This window comes from Sinohyriopsis cumingii, chromosome 13, assembly GCF_028554795.1.
Source record: "Sinohyriopsis cumingii isolate HCF-2022 chromosome 13, ASM2855479v2, whole genome shotgun sequence".
Taxonomy (NCBI): Eukaryota; Metazoa; Mollusca; class Bivalvia; order Unionida; family Unionidae; genus Sinohyriopsis; species Sinohyriopsis cumingii.
Genome location: NC_142973.1, coordinates 22,313,071 through 22,336,405, shown reverse-complemented (window position 1 = coordinate 22,336,405; position 23,335 = coordinate 22,313,071). Strand labels below are relative to the sequence as shown.

Here is a 23,335-nt window from a genome sequence, read left to right as displayed (position 1 = left end):
GTTAATAAACAGAGGCTCTCAAATGGGTAACGATTTAATATTGAATTTAGGAAATTAGTTGAATAACATCCTGCTTTTGTGAGCCTTGGCAAGCAAAAGATGGGCATTATTTAACGACTGTCATAAATTTAATATTAAATCATTACCCATTTGAGATTCTTTTGATCACACAGTTTTATTCAGGAGAAATTATTTAGTTTTATTTCGGTAGAAATTATTTAGATAGAAAGAAGAACGGATAATATTGTTCACTCTGACAGATGTTATACCTTTCATTTGTTGTACATAAAAATCAGTCCCAAACGAAGTTGAAATAGTAAAAGTATATTATACATTTTTGATAACAATAAATTAATGAATAAGCATCCATCCAAATAAACAGAACATTTTACAAAAGACAAAACATTTGTCAACACAAAATGTCCAATGCATGTGACTTGCCAACACAACACAGTAACAGTGTTTACGTTGAAATTCTACATCACAGCAAAACATTCCACTGATGCAATATTTTAGTGAAAAGAAGACTACTGGATGCAGAAATACACATATTTACTGTAATGTATTTGTGACCTAATATTTTCAGTATCTGATTTGGAACTTTAGAGTGTACAGAAGACATAAACAAATCTCTTTTTGAGTCAGACTTGCAACACATATTTACCACATAAATATGATCTGTGGTTGGATAAAATTCTGTCAGTTGGTGAGACTGGTATGTGTCTATATTCTTCTGTGAACAAAGGTGAGTTATTTACTTCATCAAGTTCACACTTAAACCAGGCTTGTATATAGGGTGGATTCCATGCTTCAGATATACCGTCCATCCATCCCCAATGCCACCCTTGTTATTATCTAAGTAATACCAATAATTCTACTTGTTGTTTTTGTTCTTGTCTTGCGGGTTTTGCCATTTTTCATGTTATGATATGTTAGAAATGACATAACAAATCCCTGTGGGGGTAAATTGGCATTATTGAAACAGATGAGACCATTTTTTCCCAATTCCCTTTTGTAAGTTGAATTAAACAAATAGCAGTCTAAATTTTCAATGACAACAAAAAATTCCAGATGGCAGGATAAAAAAGTTTTCCCACGATTGCAGCCAATCAGTAAAGAGAATACTGCACAATAATTTCATGGGCTTATTTGGACCAAAACACTTTCCATGCACTGCAAATAGCCAAATCAATTTGAACTTCTACAAATTTCTCATGGCCTACAACTGAATATGCAGAGGGAAGCTTTATTGTTTCAAACATAAGACACAACACCACTACCAGTCCCACCCCAAAAGCATGATTAACACTCTCAAAGATTTGATACAATCTGTCACTGACCAAAATTTACAGTTTCTAACTTCAAGAGTGTAGTAGAAGTTCAAGAATATCACATATCTAATGCTGTACCTATCCATATACCTACAGTGCAAGCTGTGCACCATCCCACACTTGGCTATCACACATCTAATGCTGTACCTATCCATATACCTACAGTGCAAGCTGTGCACCATCCCACACTTGGCTATCACACATCTAATGCTGTACCTATCCATATACCTACAGTGCAAGCTGTGCACCATCCCACACTTGGCTATCACACATCTAATGCTGTACCTATCCATATACCTTCAGTGCAAGCTGTGAAACATCCCACACCTCTTTGAAAGTATGTGAGTAGCAATGTGTCACAGAAATGAAGCAAGTGCAGCTTAAATCACAGAGCACCAGTCAAGGAGGTCCTATATTCTAACCTACTAACCAGTTTGTGAATTTTTCCCATATGATATAAAGTGATAATACCAGGTACCAGAGAGTATGTAGCTGTCAGAGTATGCAGTTGCTAGAGTATGTAGCTGTCAGAGTATGCAGTTGCCAGAGAGTATGTAGCTGTCAGAGTGTGTAACTGTCAGGGTATGCAGCTGTCAGAGTATGCAGCTGCCAGAGTATGTAGCTGTCAGAGTATGTAGCTATCAGAGTATGCAGCTGTCAGAGTATGCAGTTGCCAGAGAGAATGCAGCTGTCAAAGAGTATATATAAAGATACATCACATTAATCAGGAATTTGACTTTGGCCTCAGTAGGAAGGTTTGTGTTGTATGAATAATTAAAACAAAAAGGGGTGTCCTCAAAAAGCAGGACAAATATGTCACAGTAATGGTCTGAGTGCACTGGGTTAGATGGATCGATTGGTCGAATGTGTGTCTAGAATTACAGCCCCTGCCCATTTATTGTATGGATAATTAAAACAAAAAGAGGTGTCCTCAAAAAGCAGGACAAATATGTCACAGTAATGGTCTGAGTGCACTGGGTTAGATGGATCGAATGGTCGAATGCTTGTCTAGAGTTACAGCCCCTGCCCATTTATTGTATGGATAATTAAAACAAAAAGGGGTGTCCTCAAAAAGCAGGACAAATATGTCACAGTAATGGTCTGAGTGCACTGGGTTCGATGGATCGATTGGTCAAATGCTTGTCTAGAGTTAGAACCCCTACCTATTTGTTCCAATTTTAATGAATGTCCGAACTGAGGAACAAACTGACTGATGGATAAATATGTGGTATAATGGATATCCAGTGTACATGATGCAATAGGTTCTCTCATAGGTAATGGGCACACTCAAACTTTCAGGGCTCATCTTAAGAAGGATAAGCTTATTTTAAGTTTGAAATGACAAGGTACACAATATTTTTCACATGAACCAAATCGTGAATAAATATACAAAAAGCTATGTTGGGTTACTGTAATCCTGATACATACCTTTAAATTAACAAGTGCATGTAGCCATCACAATTTACCTAGATCAAGTTTAGAAAGCACTGACCATTGTATTAAATATCTGTTGGCACACATTTCTGTTGCCACTATATACACCCTGTGCCACACTAGGCATATATGCTTTAATAACTGAAGGCATAGTAACCACAGGGTTTACACTGTGCCATCCTGGCAACTTTGGCAATACTCCATGCTATGCCACACTGGCAATCCCTAGAGCATTCTACTGGCTATGGTCAATCTGCTGGCCATACTGTTGCCACTACTATTACAGTAAATGTTCCTTGTTCAAGAACAACCTACCTACTGGTTCCAAAAGCAATGATCCCAATACAAATGAGCTAACCTGTCATATACCTGCTAGAGTATCATATAATTAGACAGCACTCTAAAAACAACTAAACTGGGATAGTTCAACATCATACAGACTACTGATGTAACAGGTAAGTGAACACAGAGAGGACCTTTACATAGCAAGAATTAAACATGCACAAATAAATAGCAGCAAATAGGGCTGTATACTTAATTAAAATAATGTACAAACAAAAATCTAATTAACACAATTAATATACCTCCACAAATAGAGGGAAGGAAGGAGAGGTCATCAATAGCAATATCTCCAGCATAACCTGCCCCTCTTACACCCTCAATGATGATCTGATATGGTGCTGTTGATTGGATAGGGGTCTGTCCATTGTACCATTGGTTGCCTTGGTCACCCCTGAGGCTCCATACAGTCTGATTGCCACCATTCTGCAACTGTATGTAGACACTGAGGGTTCCTATGTGCTGCCCATACATGTTATACCAGAAGCTGAAACAGCGGCCAGTTGTTGGTCCAAATATTTGACTCACTAACCATGCTTTGTTTCCTGCAATCCTTGGAGCTGAGGCCTCGATATATTGGTAATGTCCTAGGGGAAAAGGAAACAGCAAGTGATAAGAACTACCATGTCAAGAATAAAATACATATTTAAATTTTCTAAAACATGGTAAGGAACAATCATTGGCTCAAACCCAACATGTTTCAGTTGGGTATGTGGGTAGGTAATTAACCCCCAACCAAATATACAAAGTGAAAATCAAATGTATCTATTTTCAGATCCAAGTTCTTGGAATGAAGTCAATTCAGAAGGACTGAGCTAGAAGGTATATTATATGTATAACATTAGGATGCCAGAAATTTCCTGGATACACACTTCAAGCGGCTCAGAGAAGCCAAAGTCTAGAAACAGAAACAGTATCTAAAAAAACTGCCAATGTGCAATTACAGCACACAACTGTGAAATAAAGGCAGCATTATCCTATCCCTCAATCTTGTGTCCGACTCCATATATTGGAAATATATATGTATGTTTAATAAAGAGCATAATTTAGGAAACAGATTAACCCTTTATCTCACATAAGTGCATTTGAGAGGAAGTTTATTTTGATGCCTTTGTCCACCGGCAGCAATTCTGAGCAGGTTGCTATAGAAACTATCGGCATCAAGGAAAGTGACAATGGCATCACATCATGTGGCTGCTATTTAAGAAATAGTCATAATCTACTGTTGAAGGTATCTATTCAGATTCTCCCTTATTTAAAATGGAGGTTGTGGACTTCATTCAGTACTTTCTCTAGATCTGATGATTAGAATTATGGCAACATAAGCTTGAATAAGTCTGATACAAGATCCAATATAACTGCAGGCAACAATGACTTTGATAATTACCAAATTCAGATGTGTTTGTGATACAGACATAGACAATGAACAGGTATACTGAGAGACTGAGAAAGGTCAGCTTGACTAATTTCAGCAACAACCTACACAATAACAGCTGCTGTAAGGTAAAGGGTTAATAACAGCAACAGCCTACACAGTAACAGCTGATGTGAGGTAAAGAGTTAAGAACAGCAACAGCCTACACAATAACAGCTGATGCAAGGTAAATGGTTAATAACAGCAACAGCCTACAAAACAACAGCTGATATGGGGTACAGGGTTAATAACAGCCTACACAACAACAGCTGTTATCTGGAAAAGAGTTAAGAACAGCAACAGCCTACACAATAACAGCTGCTGTGAGGTAAAGGTTTAATAACAGCAACAGCCTACACAATAATAGATGCTATCAGGTAAAGGTTTAACAAGAGAGGTGCTCATGGAACATGATATGATGCAGTACAACTTGATGGCTATTTATGTAATGTGTACTAACCCTGTGCATTCTGCAGAGTGTGGTCATTATTGGGCCCTGTATTTATGGTGCTGGTAGATCCGGTTCCATCTTGCCAGTCAAAATCATCACCAATCCGAGCATTAGTCCATGTACATCGACCATTCTCAAATGAACAGGAACCTACAAGGAACAAATTGTAATATTTCTCAACTTATTTTTCAAGGACAGTATTAAAACTGGGATTATTTTCAAAGCCTTTTTAATCCATACTCAGTTTATATTAATCCATACTCAGTTTATGTTAATTCACACTCAGTTGATGTTAATCTATACTCAGTTTATCCAAATATTTCAGAATCCAAATAAAAATATAATCAGCAATGGAGTTGGACACAATTCTGAGTCCTGATCCAGAACTATCCAAGAAGAATGCAAGGAATGAAAACATGGGTGTCCTTGTGATGACAAATCCCTGACACTATTATATTAAAGGTTTAGCACCAGAATGAAACAATACATGTGGAACACAATGTCAAATCAGCAAAGCATGTAATTTTAATGTGGCTATAGACTTACCGAATAAAGTTACTCATAGAAGATATATGACTTTCAAAAACTTCAACACAGTACCTTAACATTGTTGATGACATCTGTTACCATTAGCAACAGAAAAGTTGCATGTCTTGCTATTTACAATGTAAGTAAAAAAGCAGCTAAGTCATTTAAATTTAAATTGATGTTAAAATTTTAATTGCTGACATTTTAGAACACTGATATCACTGAATTTTCATTCATGATCAGCAGATAGACTTTTAAACACTGAAAGCTTTCACTTTTAATATTCTTGCTCATGTCAATCAATCAAATTTCAAAAGATGATGAATGAATAAATAACTAGCAAAACCAACCTGGTGATGGGCATAAGCCAGAAGTGACATTCACATCATCAATTGCAATGTCTCCCTGGAAGTTGATACCTCGAATACCTTCAAACACAATCTAAAAGTAGAAAGACAAATTTAAAATAGCAGCTCCAGTATATCTTTTAGACATGTTGGAACAATTTCTCAAGTTGGGCAGCTTTTTCAGAGGCAGAAAGACTTTATCAAATGAGAGTGGCATCTCTTTCAGGGCAAAACAGAGTTTAGCACTTCACAATATCTGGATTAAATTTTCTGTAATGTGTGAGAATGGGGATAGAAATTTATGTATTTTAAGATTTGGGAACAATGTTTGTGGTTTCTGTATTGCAAATATCCACTATACTAGCAACGCATTCACAGCATTGTAACTTATGTTATCCTCCCTCAAACCAACTGTAAATAGCCTGGATCCAAATAAAATGGCCAACAGATTAGTGTATATCCTATTAGTTAATCTTCTGGCATGGAGATCACACAGCTCAGAAGTCCGAATTTTCACTCAGAACCAAAAATAAATTATGTTACAAAAGTAAACTCATTTGTGACTAGTTGACACAAATTCTCAAGCTTAAACTCCTGCTCAGAAGTTTATGCTTTATGTGCCAACTTTCAAGCAAATGGCATTGACTGTGAGTTGCCATCACATGATGCCATCACAGATCTAGGCCTATCATGTTCACAGTTGCCAACATTTTGTACAGGAGTAAATATGGCACTCAGTTTACAAAAGTAAAGCATTATTCGACACATTTGACATTATACCTGCACATGCATTCATCAATAAGCTCACACACAAAAGACAATTAATTGAGTGTACATGCATTTCTCAATCTTGACATACCTCTCTGGAGGAAAGTGACTATTAAAACACACCCAAAACATTAGGACTTTCTTGGAATTTACTATTCTGATACATCAGCCCCCAAACCTGTACTGGTATGTTGTGTGGTTTGGGATATGATCTCAAGTATTCATAAAACCTTGCAATTTTCTGCAGATAGATTTGTCCACAACATATGAGTGAACACAGAGATAATTTGAAGATACTTTAGACAGTGTTCTAAGAAATTTGGGTTACTGTGTCAAATTACTCCATCCATTTGGTAGTTGGATGCATTGCTGAACCACGATAATAGTCACATGAAAGACAGGTAAGACGTGAGAGTAACATGACAAATTCACATATGCTCCAGTCACATGACCAAATGAATGAAGCTGCATCTTTCTGGTTCACTGATAGTGATGAAACAGACAATTATCTGCCCATGGAGCACATTAATTTTAATTGGCAACTGGAGGCTTGTTTGTGCTATACCATGTGGATTTACAAGTAGTTGAACAGTGTGTGTGTGTGTTTTGGATTTTTAATGTAGCGTTAACAATTTTTCAGTCATATCACTATGATGTCTGTGATGTGGCAGTTCATAGTTTTGACTAGCACTGGGATCATCATGCCGCAGACATGCAGCATGATGTCCCACCCAGTCACATTATCCTGACACCAGGCCGACCAGTCCTAAAACTAACCTCTTAATGCTGAGCTCCTAGCAAAGCAGCTGGACACTATAATCACTAGGCCACCAGAGCAGTCAGTTGTTGAACATTACATTTGATAGAGAAATATGATGTACAGATCACCAAAGGCAGACATACTATAATTGATACATGCTTTCACTGATAAGCCCACACCCCTCTTTATGCTTCATATGACTGTAACTCAAGATCAGCAAGAAATACCAGTTTATAACAATCATCTATATGTGTACTCATGTGCTGCAGACAAGTATACTGCAATAAGTTGATAACTCTTATGAATAATTGAGAGCACACATCATTCCAATACAGGTTTGCTGGCTGATATGTCTCATTAGAAATTTACCTATGTATACAGCTAATGTCTCTTTACAATGGAATGGATTAAACCGGTCTCAAAAACAAACCTGACACATGCTTCATTTAGCACAACAACATAGGAAGAAACAATTCACCTTAAATGTGAAGATCACCCAACACAATGGGAATTAATTCTTGCAGAAGGAACATGAACATGATAGGGACATTGTTTATTTGTTTATGATATCATTAACATATGCCTTTAATGGTGAACTTTTAAACCTCTCAGACAGAAAATTTCCTAAATGCATATTAGGGGTATTACATAGAATACAGTATACCTCTAATTAAAAGTAGGAAATGAGAAATGTTCTGTTAAATTACACTACTAACCTGATAAGGCTGTGAGATGGTGCTGGATTGCAGACTGACTTGAGCCAGACTCCACTGATTACCCTGATCTCTGGACAGGCTCCAGATGGGAGAACCAAGGCCATTGTTCACCTTCAGCTGGAGCATAAAAAATATACAAAATCTGCAGATCACACAATTTTAGTGAGCTAAATGTTTTTGTAAATATGATAGTAATGGATAATCATGAAAATATGATTTAATTCAAAATCATTTAGTATCAAGAATCTGTTATTTGCAAGGATTTTTTATTGGAAACATAGTGAATTCAGCACATTAAAAAAAGTGTCATGCTGCTGAAAATTATTTACAGTACCTGTAAGTTCCTGACTGAAAACATGCACGATCTTCCTATTTTTGCTTGTATATTGGATTAGGTTTATTATGCTTCGACATTAGATTAGGTTTATTACACTTTGATACTGGATTAGGTTTATTACATTTTTATACTGGATTAGGTTTATTACATTTTTATCCTGGATTAGGATTATTTAACTTTGATATTGGATTAGGATTATTACACTTTAATACTGGATTAGGATTATTACACTTTGATATTGGATTAGGATTATTACACTTTGATATTAGATTAGGATTATTACACTTTGATATTAGATTAGGATTATTACACTTTAATATTGGAATAGGATTATTACACTTTGATACTGGATTAGGATTATTACACTTTGATATTAGATTAGGATTATTACACTTTGATATTAGATTAGGATTATTACACTTTAATACTGGATTAGGATTATTACACTTTGATATTGGATTAGGATTATTACACTTTAATACTGGATTAGGATTATTACACTTTGATATTGGATTAGGATTATTACACTTTGATATTAGATTAGGATTATTACACTTTGATATTGGATTAGGATTATTACACTTTAATACTGGATTAGGATTATTACACTTTGATACTGGATTAGGATTATTACACTTTGATATTGGATTAGGATTATTACACTTTGATATTAGATTAGGATTATTACACTTTAATATTGGAATAGGATTATTACACTTTGATACTGGATTATGTTTATTATACTGTGATATTAGATTAGATTTATTACACTTGAGGCCATAAAGAAAAGCTATGGTTGGACTGAAAAAATGAATAAAGCTTCCATGGAATTAAAAACTGAACAATTCAAAATCTTTTTTCCACAATTTAAAGATGCTACTGAAGGCAACTTCAGAAGCAACAATACAAAATTTCTGATTTAATAAGTGTGAAGACTAATTCTATATAGCAAATATCTGCAAAGTTGAAAACATACCCTGACATTCAGTGTACCGATGCCAGGCCCATACATGTGGTAGTAGAACTGCAGGCACAGTGGGGATACATTGGCAGGATTAGTGACAGAAATGAGTCGAGCAATATCACCAGGTTTTCTTGGATCAGAGGTTTCAATGTACATGTAATGACCTGAAGTAAATGAGAAGAAAGAAATTTATCATGTAATTCTCCGTTTTATTAACAAATGACATAATATCACAGAAATTGCTTATCACACTGTAGCATAACTCTTTGGTGTTTGCAGCTTGCATAATGATATCATGTCATACACACTAATTGCCACACTGTAGCAAAACACTTTGCAATTTCAATGACTAATGCATAGTCCATAACTTTATGTGAGAAATATAATCTTATTAATGCATAGCTTTATTTGACATAAAACTGATAAAACTTTCTCAATGATAAAATATGTAAGCAGCTTATAGCCTGTAATTAACCTGTCACCAAATTTCTGTCATGGTCAAACATATATACACAGACTGTAGACCAGTAGTACTGCTAGAAAATGTACTATGCACTGTTACCACGGACACAAAGATATGTTAGACAAGTATTTCATGTCTAATGTTCATCAGCTAGTTGTACTACATAACATACACAAATTTAAATAGGCATACATTTTCAGTACATAATTAACACTTGTGCCAGTCAATATTTGTTAACTGTCAAATGAAAAAATTAACTTTTCATAACGAAGTATGCGAGTGAACAGGTGTAGTTATCTCTGATCTGGTTATAGAACAATTTTGTTCAACTTGTATCGCAAATTAAAAATCAAATGAACACCTGCATAAGATCATCTCTATAAACACAGTGTTCATGAAAATACCAAAATCAATTGTGTTCAACATCTATCACAAATTTCATATCAAATTAACATGATGATGAGGTACAGTCTGTGTTCTTTTGGTTCTGAACTTTCCAAAACTTTCCATCTCATGGTAGGATGGAATGTTTTTTCATAAAAAGAACGGTAATTCCTGCCCTGGAAAGATAATCTAGAGATTACTGCAACAGTTAATGCATTACTGATATTAAAATATCATGTCCAATGATAACCATCAATAACAACACACTTATTTTGGGGGCCTCATAGGAATTGAAAGGGTTATTTTCAAGACAAACTTATTTACAAACATATCAGATATTTAGAGACTTTGTGTTGGTTTGGATAAACTAAATACAGTCCAATCTCATTCATCTGATATAAATCACTGATGCAGATGATTCATATAAAAAGATTCAATTTATTAATGACTTTTACAAAATAAATCCTAATTATATCGTAAAAATGGTATTGTCAAATACAGATATTATAAATAAATGAGACTAGATTTTATTAAAATAATTTAAAGGTGCATATAATAAAAACTCTGTTGTATCCCTAATTTATCAAATCTGTTGTATCTCTAATTTATCAAATCTGTTGTATCCCTAATTTATCAAATCTGTTGTATCCCTAATTTATCAGATCACTCATCTCCATCAAGAGTCATTGTGACTGTACTTATTTATAACCAGTAATTTATTCTGTACAAACCTGAGGCTGTTCCACTGGTGTGATCTGATGAGGGTCCAGTACCAAAAGTTGCTGTGCTCCCTGCCTGCCAAGTCCAGTTAAAGTTGTCTGTTAGGTCATTAATGTAGCCACACAGATTTGCGCTCTCAAAGTGACAGTTTGATGACTGCACTCCAGCTATCAATTAAAAAAAATGTAGGATGATCAACAACTGTGGTATAAAGAACACACAAACGATGTTATAGAACACTGCACAATTTCAATACTTAAAAATGAATCACTCAAATGCTTGGCAATGCTCAAATGACTTGCTCAATAAAAGCACAAAGATGTCTCTTTCTTGCAACTTTCAATGACTCAAAACAACCAAACACTCAATGATATTTTAAGATTTAGCAGATAAAGAAACATAACACAAGAGCTGATGATGGTCATTGTAATTTGTTGTTAAGCAAATACACTTTAAATTCTATGTATGTTTTGTAAAAGCAAATACACTTTAAATCTTACGCATGTTTTGTCAAGCAAATACACTTTAAATCTTACGTATGTTTTTGTTTTCTACACACATCAATCTTTAAAAATAACGAAAAGGGTTAATTTTTAGTAAGATCTAATGCTCTTATGTCTCTCAATATGAGATGTTTGATTCTACAAAACATCAAACCAAAACTGCAGTAATTAATGAAGGCAGAGTTGCTTGTAAAGCCCGCCAATACCTGGAGTGCTTGTGTACAGGAATCCATTATAAGGACAGTGATATACTGAGGGCTTTTATTATGAGGAACAACTGTATTTCTATTAACCTTCAATGCAGCAGGAAACTACCAAATAATGATATTTATCATCTCCATCACACAATGGAAGACAAATGACTCAAGAAACGGGAAATGTTACATCTGGAATATAAGCAATAAAGCCACCAGCTACAAGCAAAAAGACAAAAGGTTTGGTTTGGTTTGGTTTGGTGTTCAATGGTACAGCTAATACAATCAGGTTATTTAGTGCCAAGGCATTCGGAGTAAAGAACTTTGCCCAAGGACAAACTATAGTAGCTAACCCAAGCTGGTTCTATGGTAAGATTTGAACCTGCACCCTTTCCATTGTGAGTCCTACGCACTAACCACTGGGCCACCACAGCTCCCCACAAGATAAATGGAGTAAAAACAACTATACAAATAGCAAGGTAAAAAGAATAACAACATTAACAATACAAACAAGAGGAAAAAAGAGCAACAATAACAATACAAACAACAAAACAGAAAGAGTGAAAACAACAATACAAACAGCAAGACAAAAAGAGTAACAATTCCAACAGCGAGGCAAAAGTAGTAACAACAACACAAATAACAATGAAGCTGCTAAAACATTCATGGAAATGAAAATCCTCTCTATAAAGGGAGATGGAATCAAGTTGTGGTAGTCTTAGGTGAAAACATTCACATCTATTAATATGTATGCTTTTTTGGTTTTATATGATCCAAAAATCTTCACATGTAACACAAATGTACACTAAAATGGTCAGTCACAGAACAGCTATGAAAATGGAAATGCATTTTGAATTTTGAATTTACTGACATAAATGACCATGACTGTTACTAGAGACTGTTAAAGAAATTGGACATAGAAAAGGTTATATATAACTAAGGCAATGGCAAAATATAACTAAGGCAAAGGCTATATATAACTAAGGCAAAGGCTAAATATAACTAAGGCAAAGGCTATATATAACTAAGGCAAAGGCTATATATAACTAAGGCAAAAGCTATATATAACTAAGGCAAAGGTTATATATAACTAAGGCAAAGGCTATATATAACTCAAGCAAAGACAATATGCTAATAAATTCTGCATCATGTTTAGCTTTCTACCTGAACATGATCCAGCCGTCATGGAAATATCATCAATAGCAATATCACCAGCAATGTTGATCCCACGGACTCCTTCAAAGACAACCTAAAAAAGGAAAATGCATATCAGAATAATTGATGATTTTCAATATACTTCATGAAATATGGGTCTAACCAGCTCCAATCCATACCAGTATTCACACAGGTTTATTAATTCAACATTTATACAACTCTCATGTTTAAATGATGCCATGAAGAGAATGATTTATCACAAGCAATCAGAAGTAGGACCTTCTATAAGGACCATATTTGTCTGCTGTAATAAGTTATTTTTTAACATGCATAATTCTGACATAATTTTGTTTAAAAAGGTTTTAACTTGTAAAAAGAAATTTGGATAAAATATTTCTAATGCTTCTATTTACAGGTTTAGAAACAGCCTTCACGATAGGTCTGATGATACATAAGTACACCTTGTTTCATGTGACCTTGACCTTGAAAACAGGCTTCCCAATATGGCACACAATACACATTCTCATAATGATACATAAGTATTCTTTGTTTCATCCCTTAATCAGACATGATTTTGGACTTCCATTAAAAAAACAGCAGAATTTTTTTAAGAGGGGTGTGGGGGTCCTTCCCCAATGGGGTCTCGAGGGGCAGTGCCCCTGATCCATGGTACCAGGGGGCCTTCATCCCCCAGTCAAAAACGCATTTTACAATCATAAAAAAATGCTCCTGGTGCAACTTATGAACATAATATAAAACAAAATAATCATTTGAAAAACTAATAAACTTTCCAAAAATGTTCAACTTGACTTCAATAATTTCACAATATTTATCGTCACATGAATTTGTTCTTTAATACAACTGATGCTGAAGTTATTTCATGTGCATGTCAGTGTTCACATCATAATCAAGTTACAGTAATTTGTCTATTTTTGCAGCAAACATATTATACTTCTCTCTTTTCAAAACAAATCTGTAAAATAAACACCGAAGTACATCAACTATATACAAATAATCCCATACATTCACTTGTCTTTTTCAACACTGGACACAACCTGTTAATATGCCAGTCAAGCTCTTTTTGCGGCTTTGCCTAAGAATTTTTTAGCCTTCCATTTTGTCACCACTGACTTTTTTGGTTCAATGTGCAATTGTTTCTTTTCCTTCACAACGGAAGCCTTTTTCCTTTCAAGCATATTCTGACAGAGGGCTACACCTGTTCTCACATGCAAGAAATCTTTATTTTTATAGTAATTAATTGCACTTCTTCCAGATGCCTTCTGAGCTTCAATTTTTCTGTATGCAGCTTCTTTTATAGGTGCTGTTCCAAACTCTTCCAACCACGATTGCCATTAATTCAGATCTTTCTTGCAGAGATCACAAGATGCGGGTCCTCTAGTGTTCAGTTTTTTTATAAACTGACCAATTAAATTTCCATCAACTTTTCCCTCCAGTCATTCCCATTTCCATGTTTTTTAAACCTTTAACTAAACTTTTTTTGTGTCATGGTCTCTCTCAACAACTCAGGATGACATGTTTTGCAAGCATGCTTCATCTTTCCATTGCCATCAATTTCCATTACACGAAGATTCACTGGATGAATTTAAACTTTTTACCAATCAGAATAGTCTTTACACGACTCTTGTGCTAACTAATACATGGAATGAATACTTTACAAAGGTCATTGTGGAATGTGACCAGACAGACAGTTTTTTAAAAAACCAGATTGGAGATGATATAAAAAAATCGACTATATCAAGAAAAATCTGATTCCAGTCAGGACAAAAGCAGAATTCTGCTTTCTAATGGAGAAAAATCATGTCTGCTTAATCTCTAACAGCTCTAAATTTATAGACAAGAAAGGAAAATATGACATAATTTTTATTAAAATCACGACAATGACCATGGCAATTTGATCTCAATGTGGCAGCACACCTTCTAATGATAATGTATAAGCACACCATGCTTCATCCCTAATCTCATGCTGCTCTTAAGGCAAAAGGAAAGTGTAATGGAAAAATCAAACTATTGGCACGTGACCTTAACCTTGAAAAAAGAATCCCTAATGTGGTACACAATTTACTTTCTTTTGATGATAAGTAAACAAAGTTGTATTCTTTAATCTGAAACAGCACTGAAGTTATGTAGCAGAATGAAAAGTGTAAGAAAAAATATAAAATGTTAAGTTCTGACCTTGAAATTGATGACCCACAATATTGTCTGTTACAGACCTTCAAATGATGATGATGTAACAAAATACCAATTTTCATTTATTAATCTCGAATGGCTTTAAAATTATAAACATTATTGAAAGTTGAAAGGAAAGAGTGAAAGAGAACTTAAGATACTGAAAGGTGACTTAACCTTAAAAAGAGGACTCTACCTGTGGTATACGGTACACTTTCTAATGATGATGTATTCATATACCAATCTACCTGTGGTATACGGTACACCTTCTAATGATGATGTATTCATATACCAAATCCTTAATCTCAAAGAGATTTGAAGTTATACAGCAGAAACAACAGTGTGATAGACAAATGGATAGATACTATGTCCTCTGCTTTTCTGGGGCACAAAAAAGCTGACTCGATTCAAATAACAGGTAATCACAATTTGGTCATTATGCCTATACCTTATATTTTGACATCATGAGGTGTCAACAAAAGAGTTTAATATGGAAAAATAATGTTTGCTGCATGAAAATCAGTTTCTGAACATGGACACAAAAGAAAATTGAAAAAGACATCCCATAGTAATTCAATGATGCTCCCTCTCTGCTTTGCTTGTTTGGTGTTTAATGGCACATAAACACGTTAAATGTTACATCACGATGAGGCAGTGGAAGTAAAGTGCATTGCACAGGGTCATGACATAACTGTAAACCTGGCCAGATCTTCTGCTCATGGTCCTGGCACACTAACCACAGAGCCACTGCAGTGTTCTAAGTAATTTATGAATTTATAAAATTGGATATGAATATCAAATGCAATTCTTCTACAGGTCATAATTTCTTTTACATTCATGAGAAAGATTTCTATAATTAATGATATGTTTCCAATGTACAGTAAACCTTTGCAACTTAAACATCAGTCACTCAAAACACTTGTCCACACTTACAGGACATGCTCAGTCTCCCATTTATGACATGAAAAATCTTGAAACAATGGGACACTCAGACTAACAATATAGTCTCTCAGCATTCCATATTTTACAAAAAGTGTATTAATGACTCTGTGTTCTTAATGATTTTTCCTGATAACTGACTTATATGCTTTTGTGATAAATCTGTTAGAAATTTGTCTCCGCAATGACTTACATTGTAAGGTCTTAATGAATTTATATCGACCGCAGCCTGTATCCATTGGTTCCCTTGAGTTCCTCTTCGGGTCCAAACAGGATTCCCAAGATTGGCCCCAGATTGTAGGTAAACATTGAGGGTGTTAATGTGGGCCCCATACATATGGTACCAGAATTGGAGACAGGTAGCACCCTGGGGCTGTTGACGAGGGCTAACGAGTCGGGCTTTATCCCCATTGTGGCGTGGAGCTGAGGTCTCAATGTACATGTAATATCCATCTAATAAGAAAGTGAAATTTTGTGTAGTTTAAACATTATATTTGCAAACATAGATTTAGATATGCAGGTACATGCATGGGTGGGTAAACAAATCCATGTATAGATAAAGACTGACAAACCAACAAGAGAATGATATATATATGAAAATATATGTGTGCTAATTGATGTTTAAGTTCTCATTTTTGGGATTATTAATTACTTCACCCTATATTCCTTCCACTTCCCCATAATTCTATGCAACTACCATACATACTAATTTATAAGTCAAGTCAAACTGCAAACAACAAAAATCCTGATTTGCCATATCCTAATGCGCCTGAAACCAGGCAATATTTTGTTTGTTCAATTGATTACTCCTAACAAACTGCACAAAGTCAGATCCGCCAGCACATTATGGGATGGCAGATCTGGATCTGTGCAATTTGCAGTTGGACTTATAAGCAAGTATAAATGGTAATTATTTATTTAACCTTAAAATGTAAAGTCTAGCAGGGACTCTGCCCTGCTGATATTATATTGTCTGGATGCTTTGATAACTTCTGGATTGGGTTTGGGGGTGGGAAGTGCGTAGAATTTCTTTGCTAGGAGCTTACGTCCAGTGGTGTGGTCATTTGATGGTCCAGTGTTTAAAGTGGCTGTGCTCCCTCTAAAACGTGTCCAATCAAAGGTATCATCTGTAGCCTGGGTCCATCCACAAACATTGCTCTCGAAGTTGCAATTAAAAGTGCCAGTCTCTGTAAAAAGAAAAGAAAGAAATCGAAGGAATTTCAGCAGTGTTATCACAATCTTTAGAAAAAGTATTTTATATATGACTATCATTCTAATACTACAACAAGAGGCTCAATGAAAGCAACCCCCAAATAGAACTGATTAAGTAAATGGCATTTTCTTACCACTGTAAATTGATTCCAAAAGCACATTTCACAACAATAATGAAAAGTACTTATTGTCTGTATTACTTTATATCCTGCATGATATGCACTTCCTGTAACTATACTAATTTTAAATAGGATGTTCAAGAGCATCATTTAAATCCTTTGTGCAATTTATGTATATTAGTATTTTGTCATAATCTTTCCTTTAGCTTGCCTAATAAAGCATCGTGGTCAACCTTTGATTGTCCTTTAATGAAATTTTAAAAAGCCAAGATAATGTCGCAAAACATTGGTTTTTGGTCATTTAATTCTACCTTTAATGTCTAAGCTTAAATTAGACTTCTAAAAATAAACAAGAGAACCATAAACAGCACCAGTCCTGGTTTTCAGTTATTTATTTCAAACTGAAATGATTGTGTAGAAACCACCTTTCTACTTTCAGTGACCTTGATCTTTGACCTTCTAACTCCAAAATCAAGGGGCTATACTTTCTTATCACAAGTGTTAAGATATCCACAAATTTTTATCCAAGTCTTTGATGTAGAACCAATGTTACTTTGAGGACACCATTTTTCTTCTTTCAATGCCTTGATCAATGACCCTTTTGACCCACAAATCAATAAAGTCACTCCAAGTGCAAGCCATCCACAAAACTGGGTATCTATAGGTGGTGAACAATGTGAGTTACTGTGCAGAAAACAGGCAAACCAATAAAATCTACCTAATATACATTGCTTTATGGTGGGCACATAAAAAACAATACAAAGGATATATTATCGCTGATGATGTGCCCAGTCAAATTTACATCTCAAGACCTCATCAGTGGATCATATATATGTACCATAATCAACAACATCAAAATTGCTGTAAACATGTGTATTTATATCATTTTTATTTTCCAAACACAGAAATATTTTATCTTACCAAACTAAAAAAGAAAAGAAGAATAACTGAGTTTTAAGAAAGAACTGATGTGTCCTTGAGATGACTTGTCGATATATCAAAGGGCATAACTGCATGACCCCAACTAATTAAAGTTTAGACAACACAGGTAGTTTGCTACATGAAGGGAAATATATGATGTTCTAATTAATTGTAAATAAGGTGTAAACTATGTGCAAATCCAAAATTATAACCAAAAGGGATCATACTTTTGACCATGTCTAAGAAAAGATACCCAATAAGATAAGTGGTACAAGACAACAGGTGTGAATGTGATCATGTTTTACTCTAATAATAATATACGTAATAAAGACAAGGCTAGAAGCTACATATTAAGCCAATAATAATAAAAATAATGTCAAACTTTAACAAACCCTTGACGAACTTTTGATACCAATTACACAGCTGAAAACTAATTGCTATGTCTTACTTCTCACTAACATGGGGTCAACAATAAAATTAATCAAAATGTGCATTACTTTTTGACCCATTGGTCCCACTCAGGAACATGACCCTTGGGCAACAATGTTGCAGGAGAAAAGGATGTATGGGATCAAATAATATTTTAACAACCAAGTAAATGGAGTCTGTTTCTGGGTTTATTAATATTTTAAAAAAATAATTCACCAAAAGGTGTTATACTTCTTGATCTCAGGGCCTGCCATGGGGAAAAGAGAAGTAAATCAACAAATAAAAAATTGAGGATCATATGATATTCCAAATCTGTAACGACTTCAATAAAATGTCAACAAAACATGAGATTAAATCAAAACATGAAATTAAATCAAAACATGAGATTAAATCAAACTCTTTAAACAAAAGAAGTCCTACAAAGTGGCCCCATATAATAACCCAGGAACTTAACTTAGTAGTCCAATTAGTAAGTCCATGTGTCATGTATGATGATGTTTATTTGTAAACATAAAGTGAATTGATTACAGAAACATAACTGAAGATAAAAAACTTTAACCAAAATGTTTCCCCGTAATAATTATTGACCCTCTGGCCACGGGAGTGGTACTGAGAGAAGGGGAGTATGTGACGATATAATGTGGTTATAATGTGACGAGATCTTTGATCCTTTTTGCTTAAAATCTGGTTACAAAAATATAGAACTAGATAAACACTAAATAAGATTCTGTTTTGCAAACAGCCAGTGGTCATCCAGTAGTCATAAATTTTATGGTTCTAATGTTCTATTATCATTTTATATTAATGGAAAGAAAAGAGAAACTAATTCACAGATTAACTGCCTCCAGCCAATTATAGTGAAAATCACTAACTTACTTGGCAGCAAGGCTGGTATTTTGACAACTGCTGAGGACTGAATTGTTCTTTGATACAATGACACATCTGATTGAGTCTTTCAAGCTAATTACAAGACATTAATGGTAGAGACATTAATGTTTGTTGATTGTTTTGAGGTTGAACACCATTTCTCAGTGCATGATAGGCCATATAATGCAACCAGTATAACTGGTGGAGAAAGAACCCCGGGAAACCCCAGTAAGAGCTAATGACCCATGGGAAGCTAGTGGCAGCTTTCTCACATACCCACGCTGGCTGAGCCCAAGACCCAAACCCATGTGGACAGAGGTTATCACTAAAGGTGAGCAATTTAGACCACTCAGCCCCCCAATGTTAAAGTGAAATACTAATTTCTTGTGAAAATCACACACCATAGGAAGCTCCATTGGTCTGCATTTAGCTTATCTTCAGCCTATTCTTCAAAATCTGCAGATATTTAAAAAAATAACTTTTCTAAAAAAAATACACATATTTTTGTCCTTTCTCTAGTTTTAGGTCATTTTTATCTCATCTGGGTGTGGTGTTCAAAAACAGTGTGACTGCCATTTGCATACTGTGTCTATTAGTACATGAAACAAGGAGCTGCACTCCTTTCATCCCATGACCTATTGATGAAGATGTGTATGTTAAAAGTTAAAAACACCACCCTAAGGAAACACCAGTAAACATATCTATCAATTCAGCTCTTGCAGTTTATAATTGTAATTCTAGCTATGAAGCTTTAATTTGTGAGTATTTGCTTACAATGGATACTCGTGCTAAGAACTGAAAACGGAAGCATCTCCAACTTTACCAATTCATAAATTTGTGAGTACTGCATGTCAATTTGATCTTTATTAAAGTCTGAAATGAATGTATTGACCTTAACTGAATTCTTCAGGTCTTAGATCCATTAAGATTAAATTCCATTAGATGAATATTTGTGTAGATTTATTTGGATCATAATTTTCAATGAAAGTTGTTGGTATCCCACTCCCCTCCACAACTGTTAACCAAGAAGGTCTCTCACTATCTTGCACCCTTTCTTTCGCTGGTGTTTTATTGAGTTAGATATAGATGAACTCCATCTCAGTAGCAAGTTAACAAGGGAGAAGTATACATGAAGTGAAGTAAAAAATGTACATTTCTGTATTATAAATTGCATCACTAATTCATTGCTCCACCTACGAACACAACCAGTACTGAGAAAAGGGAAGTATAAGATAACATTTATATCTAAAATAAAAATCAACTGAGAAATTTTTTATGGAAATATAAGCAATTAAAAATACTGTAACCACATGCCTTAGCCAAAATCTATCCTCAATATACTGTATATACTTGCTTATAGTTGATCTGTGCATAAGTCAACCCATTTTAAATGTACAGCAGTGGTGATTTTTCTATAATCCTTTTAAAAGACTGGGTGAATTTACTATAAATCTGCCAGGGAAATAGGTATATGTACAAATATTAATTTTAATATGCATGTACATGATCTATATTTCAATTATCAAATTTTGAGCCACAGTAGCTCAGTTAGTAGAGTATCTGACAAATGATCCACAGTACTCAATTAATAGAGCATCTGACATATGATCCACAGTACTCAGTTAATAGAGCATCTGACATGATCCACAGTACTCAATTAATAGAGCATTTGACAAATGATCCACAGTACTCAATTAATAAAGCATCTGACAAATGATCCACAGTACTCAGTTAATAGAGCAACATTATCCACAATACTCAGTAGAGAATCTGACATGATCCACAGTACTCAATTAATAAAGCATCTGACATGATCCACAGTACTCAGTTAATACAGCATCTGACAAATGATCCACATTACTCAGTTAATAGAGCATCATAATCCACAATACTCAGTAGAGAATCTTACAAATGATCCACAGTACTCAGTTAATAGAGCATCTGACAAAAGATCCACAGTACTCAGTTAATAGAACATCTGGCAAATGATCCACAGTATTCAGTTAATAGAGCATCTGACAAAAGATCCACAGTACTCAGTTAATAGAGCATGTGACAAAAGATCCACAGTACTCAGTTAATAGAGCATCTGATAAATGATCCACAGTACTCAGTTAATAGAGCATCATAATCCACAATACTCAGTACAGAATCTGACAAATGATCCACAGTACTCAGTTAATAGAGCATCTGACAAATGATCCACAGTACTCAGTTAACAGAGCATCAAAATCCACAGTATTCAGTTAAGAGAGCATTGACAAATGATCCACAGTACTCAGTAGAGCATCCAACAAATGATCCACAGTACTCAGTTAACAGAGCATCTGACAAATGATCCTCAGTAATCAGTTAATAAAGCACCTGACAAATGATCCACTGTAATCATTTAATAGAGCATCATAATCCAGAGTAGCTCAGTTAGTAAAGCATTAGACTCATGATAAACAGTAGTTCAGTTAGTTGAGCATTAGACTCATGATAAACAGTAGTTCAGTTAGTTGAGCATCAGACTCATAATCCAAAGGTTACAGGTTTGATAAATGCCCAGTCCAGCCCAGACGGACTACCCTGGTGTGTATTTCGGGAAGGCATTTAGTTCCCATTTCTTTGGCATGATATAGCCAATAATTGATAAAAATGCTGTTAAAATCAACAAAACAAAATCAAAATCAATTACCATATACACTGGTTGGTGATGGTATTACAAACAATACATGAAGTGAATTGGTGAAGTGACCAAAGAAACTGAAACTAAAATCTGTAATAACAATGACTCCAAATAGTAATTATGTGACCACCTTGGCCTCAAAAGGGGCAGGTTTGGTACCAAGAAAAGGGGAAAACATTGATGATATTATATTTTAAATATGTGTGAACTGGCAAAACAGTGAACTAGAAATGTGTTCATGGAACACATATGCCCTACCACAGTGCCTGAAAAGTGACCAATGCCAAACGTAACCAAGATGTGACAAACCATTGGATACAAAGACACAGAGATAGAAAGATATGCAGTGGAACAAGGATGACATCATACTCTCCCACCAATGTCAATTTCTTTAGTGCAGGTGTCAAGTCAAAGTTCAGCTCTAAGTGATTCATAGTATTTGTCGACATATTCTGTTACACTGTAGATTTAAGTCTATCATTTAAACAAGACTTATTTTTAGGCTGAATATAATTTGAATGATTTTTTGGGGAACTTACAAAGTGTTTGCAACTAAATGTCCTACAGTAACCTGGAATATTATCGTAGCCTAAGTGATGCTTGTAATTTTGTGTTGCATTTAAATTTTAAAACTTTTTTAACTTAAATTTTTAACTTACGTGATGTTGCAGTGATAGTGGTAGTAGACATTGTTGTAACAGTAGTGGACATGGTGTTCGAGACAGGGCGAGCCTGGAATGGTGTCAGGGCACATCTCCCATTTGTGAAGGACAGGTCATCAATGGCAATATCTCCCAGAAAACCAGACCCAACTACTCCTTCAAAGACAACCTGGTAAAAAAAAATAAAGTTAATGTAAAAATTATTTTGTGGGTTCTTCTTTGATGTAATAAAGAAAAGAGATAATGTTACTAGCCAGCAAGACCAGTGACCAATCACACTGGAATTCTTATACAAAGAGCACTTTGTGCTAAATATGCGCAGTATTACTGATATACTGGTTTATCATGGTATTTTTCTGGTAATACATACGATGATACATTTAGATTGTACTGGTACTTTCCGTCATTAAGGAACATAACGAAATTCCCAAGTAATCTAGTTACAAAATTAATGATATTAACAGCACACTTTTTTCACATGGCAAAATATTTCAACAAATTATGAATTTCTCAACAACAA

General features: G+C 34.8%; 1 protein-coding gene across 1 annotated transcript in view; it reads right to left on the bottom strand.

Moving 5' to 3' along the window:
* LOC149785045 (MAM and LDL-receptor class A domain-containing protein 2-like) overlaps nt 1–23,335 on the bottom strand; it is a 349,170-nt gene that overhangs the window by 233,697 nt on the left and 92,138 nt on the right. The window contains exons 39-48 of the mRNA XM_089931272.1: nt 22,813–22,984; nt 16,981–17,121; nt 16,128–16,387; nt 12,818–12,902; nt 10,968–11,123; nt 9,402–9,553; nt 8,089–8,205; nt 5,848–5,938; nt 4,979–5,119; nt 3,350–3,691 (exon numbers count right to left, since the gene is read on the bottom strand). Of these exons, the coding sequence (XP_089787398.1) occupies nt 3,350–3,691; nt 4,979–5,119; nt 5,848–5,938; nt 8,089–8,205; nt 9,402–9,553; nt 10,968–11,123; nt 12,818–12,902; nt 16,128–16,387; nt 16,981–17,121; nt 22,813–22,984 (1,657 nt within the window). The remainder of the gene's footprint in view (nt 1–3,349; nt 3,692–4,978; nt 5,120–5,847; nt 5,939–8,088; nt 8,206–9,401; nt 9,554–10,967; nt 11,124–12,817; nt 12,903–16,127; nt 16,388–16,980; nt 17,122–22,812; nt 22,985–23,335) is intronic.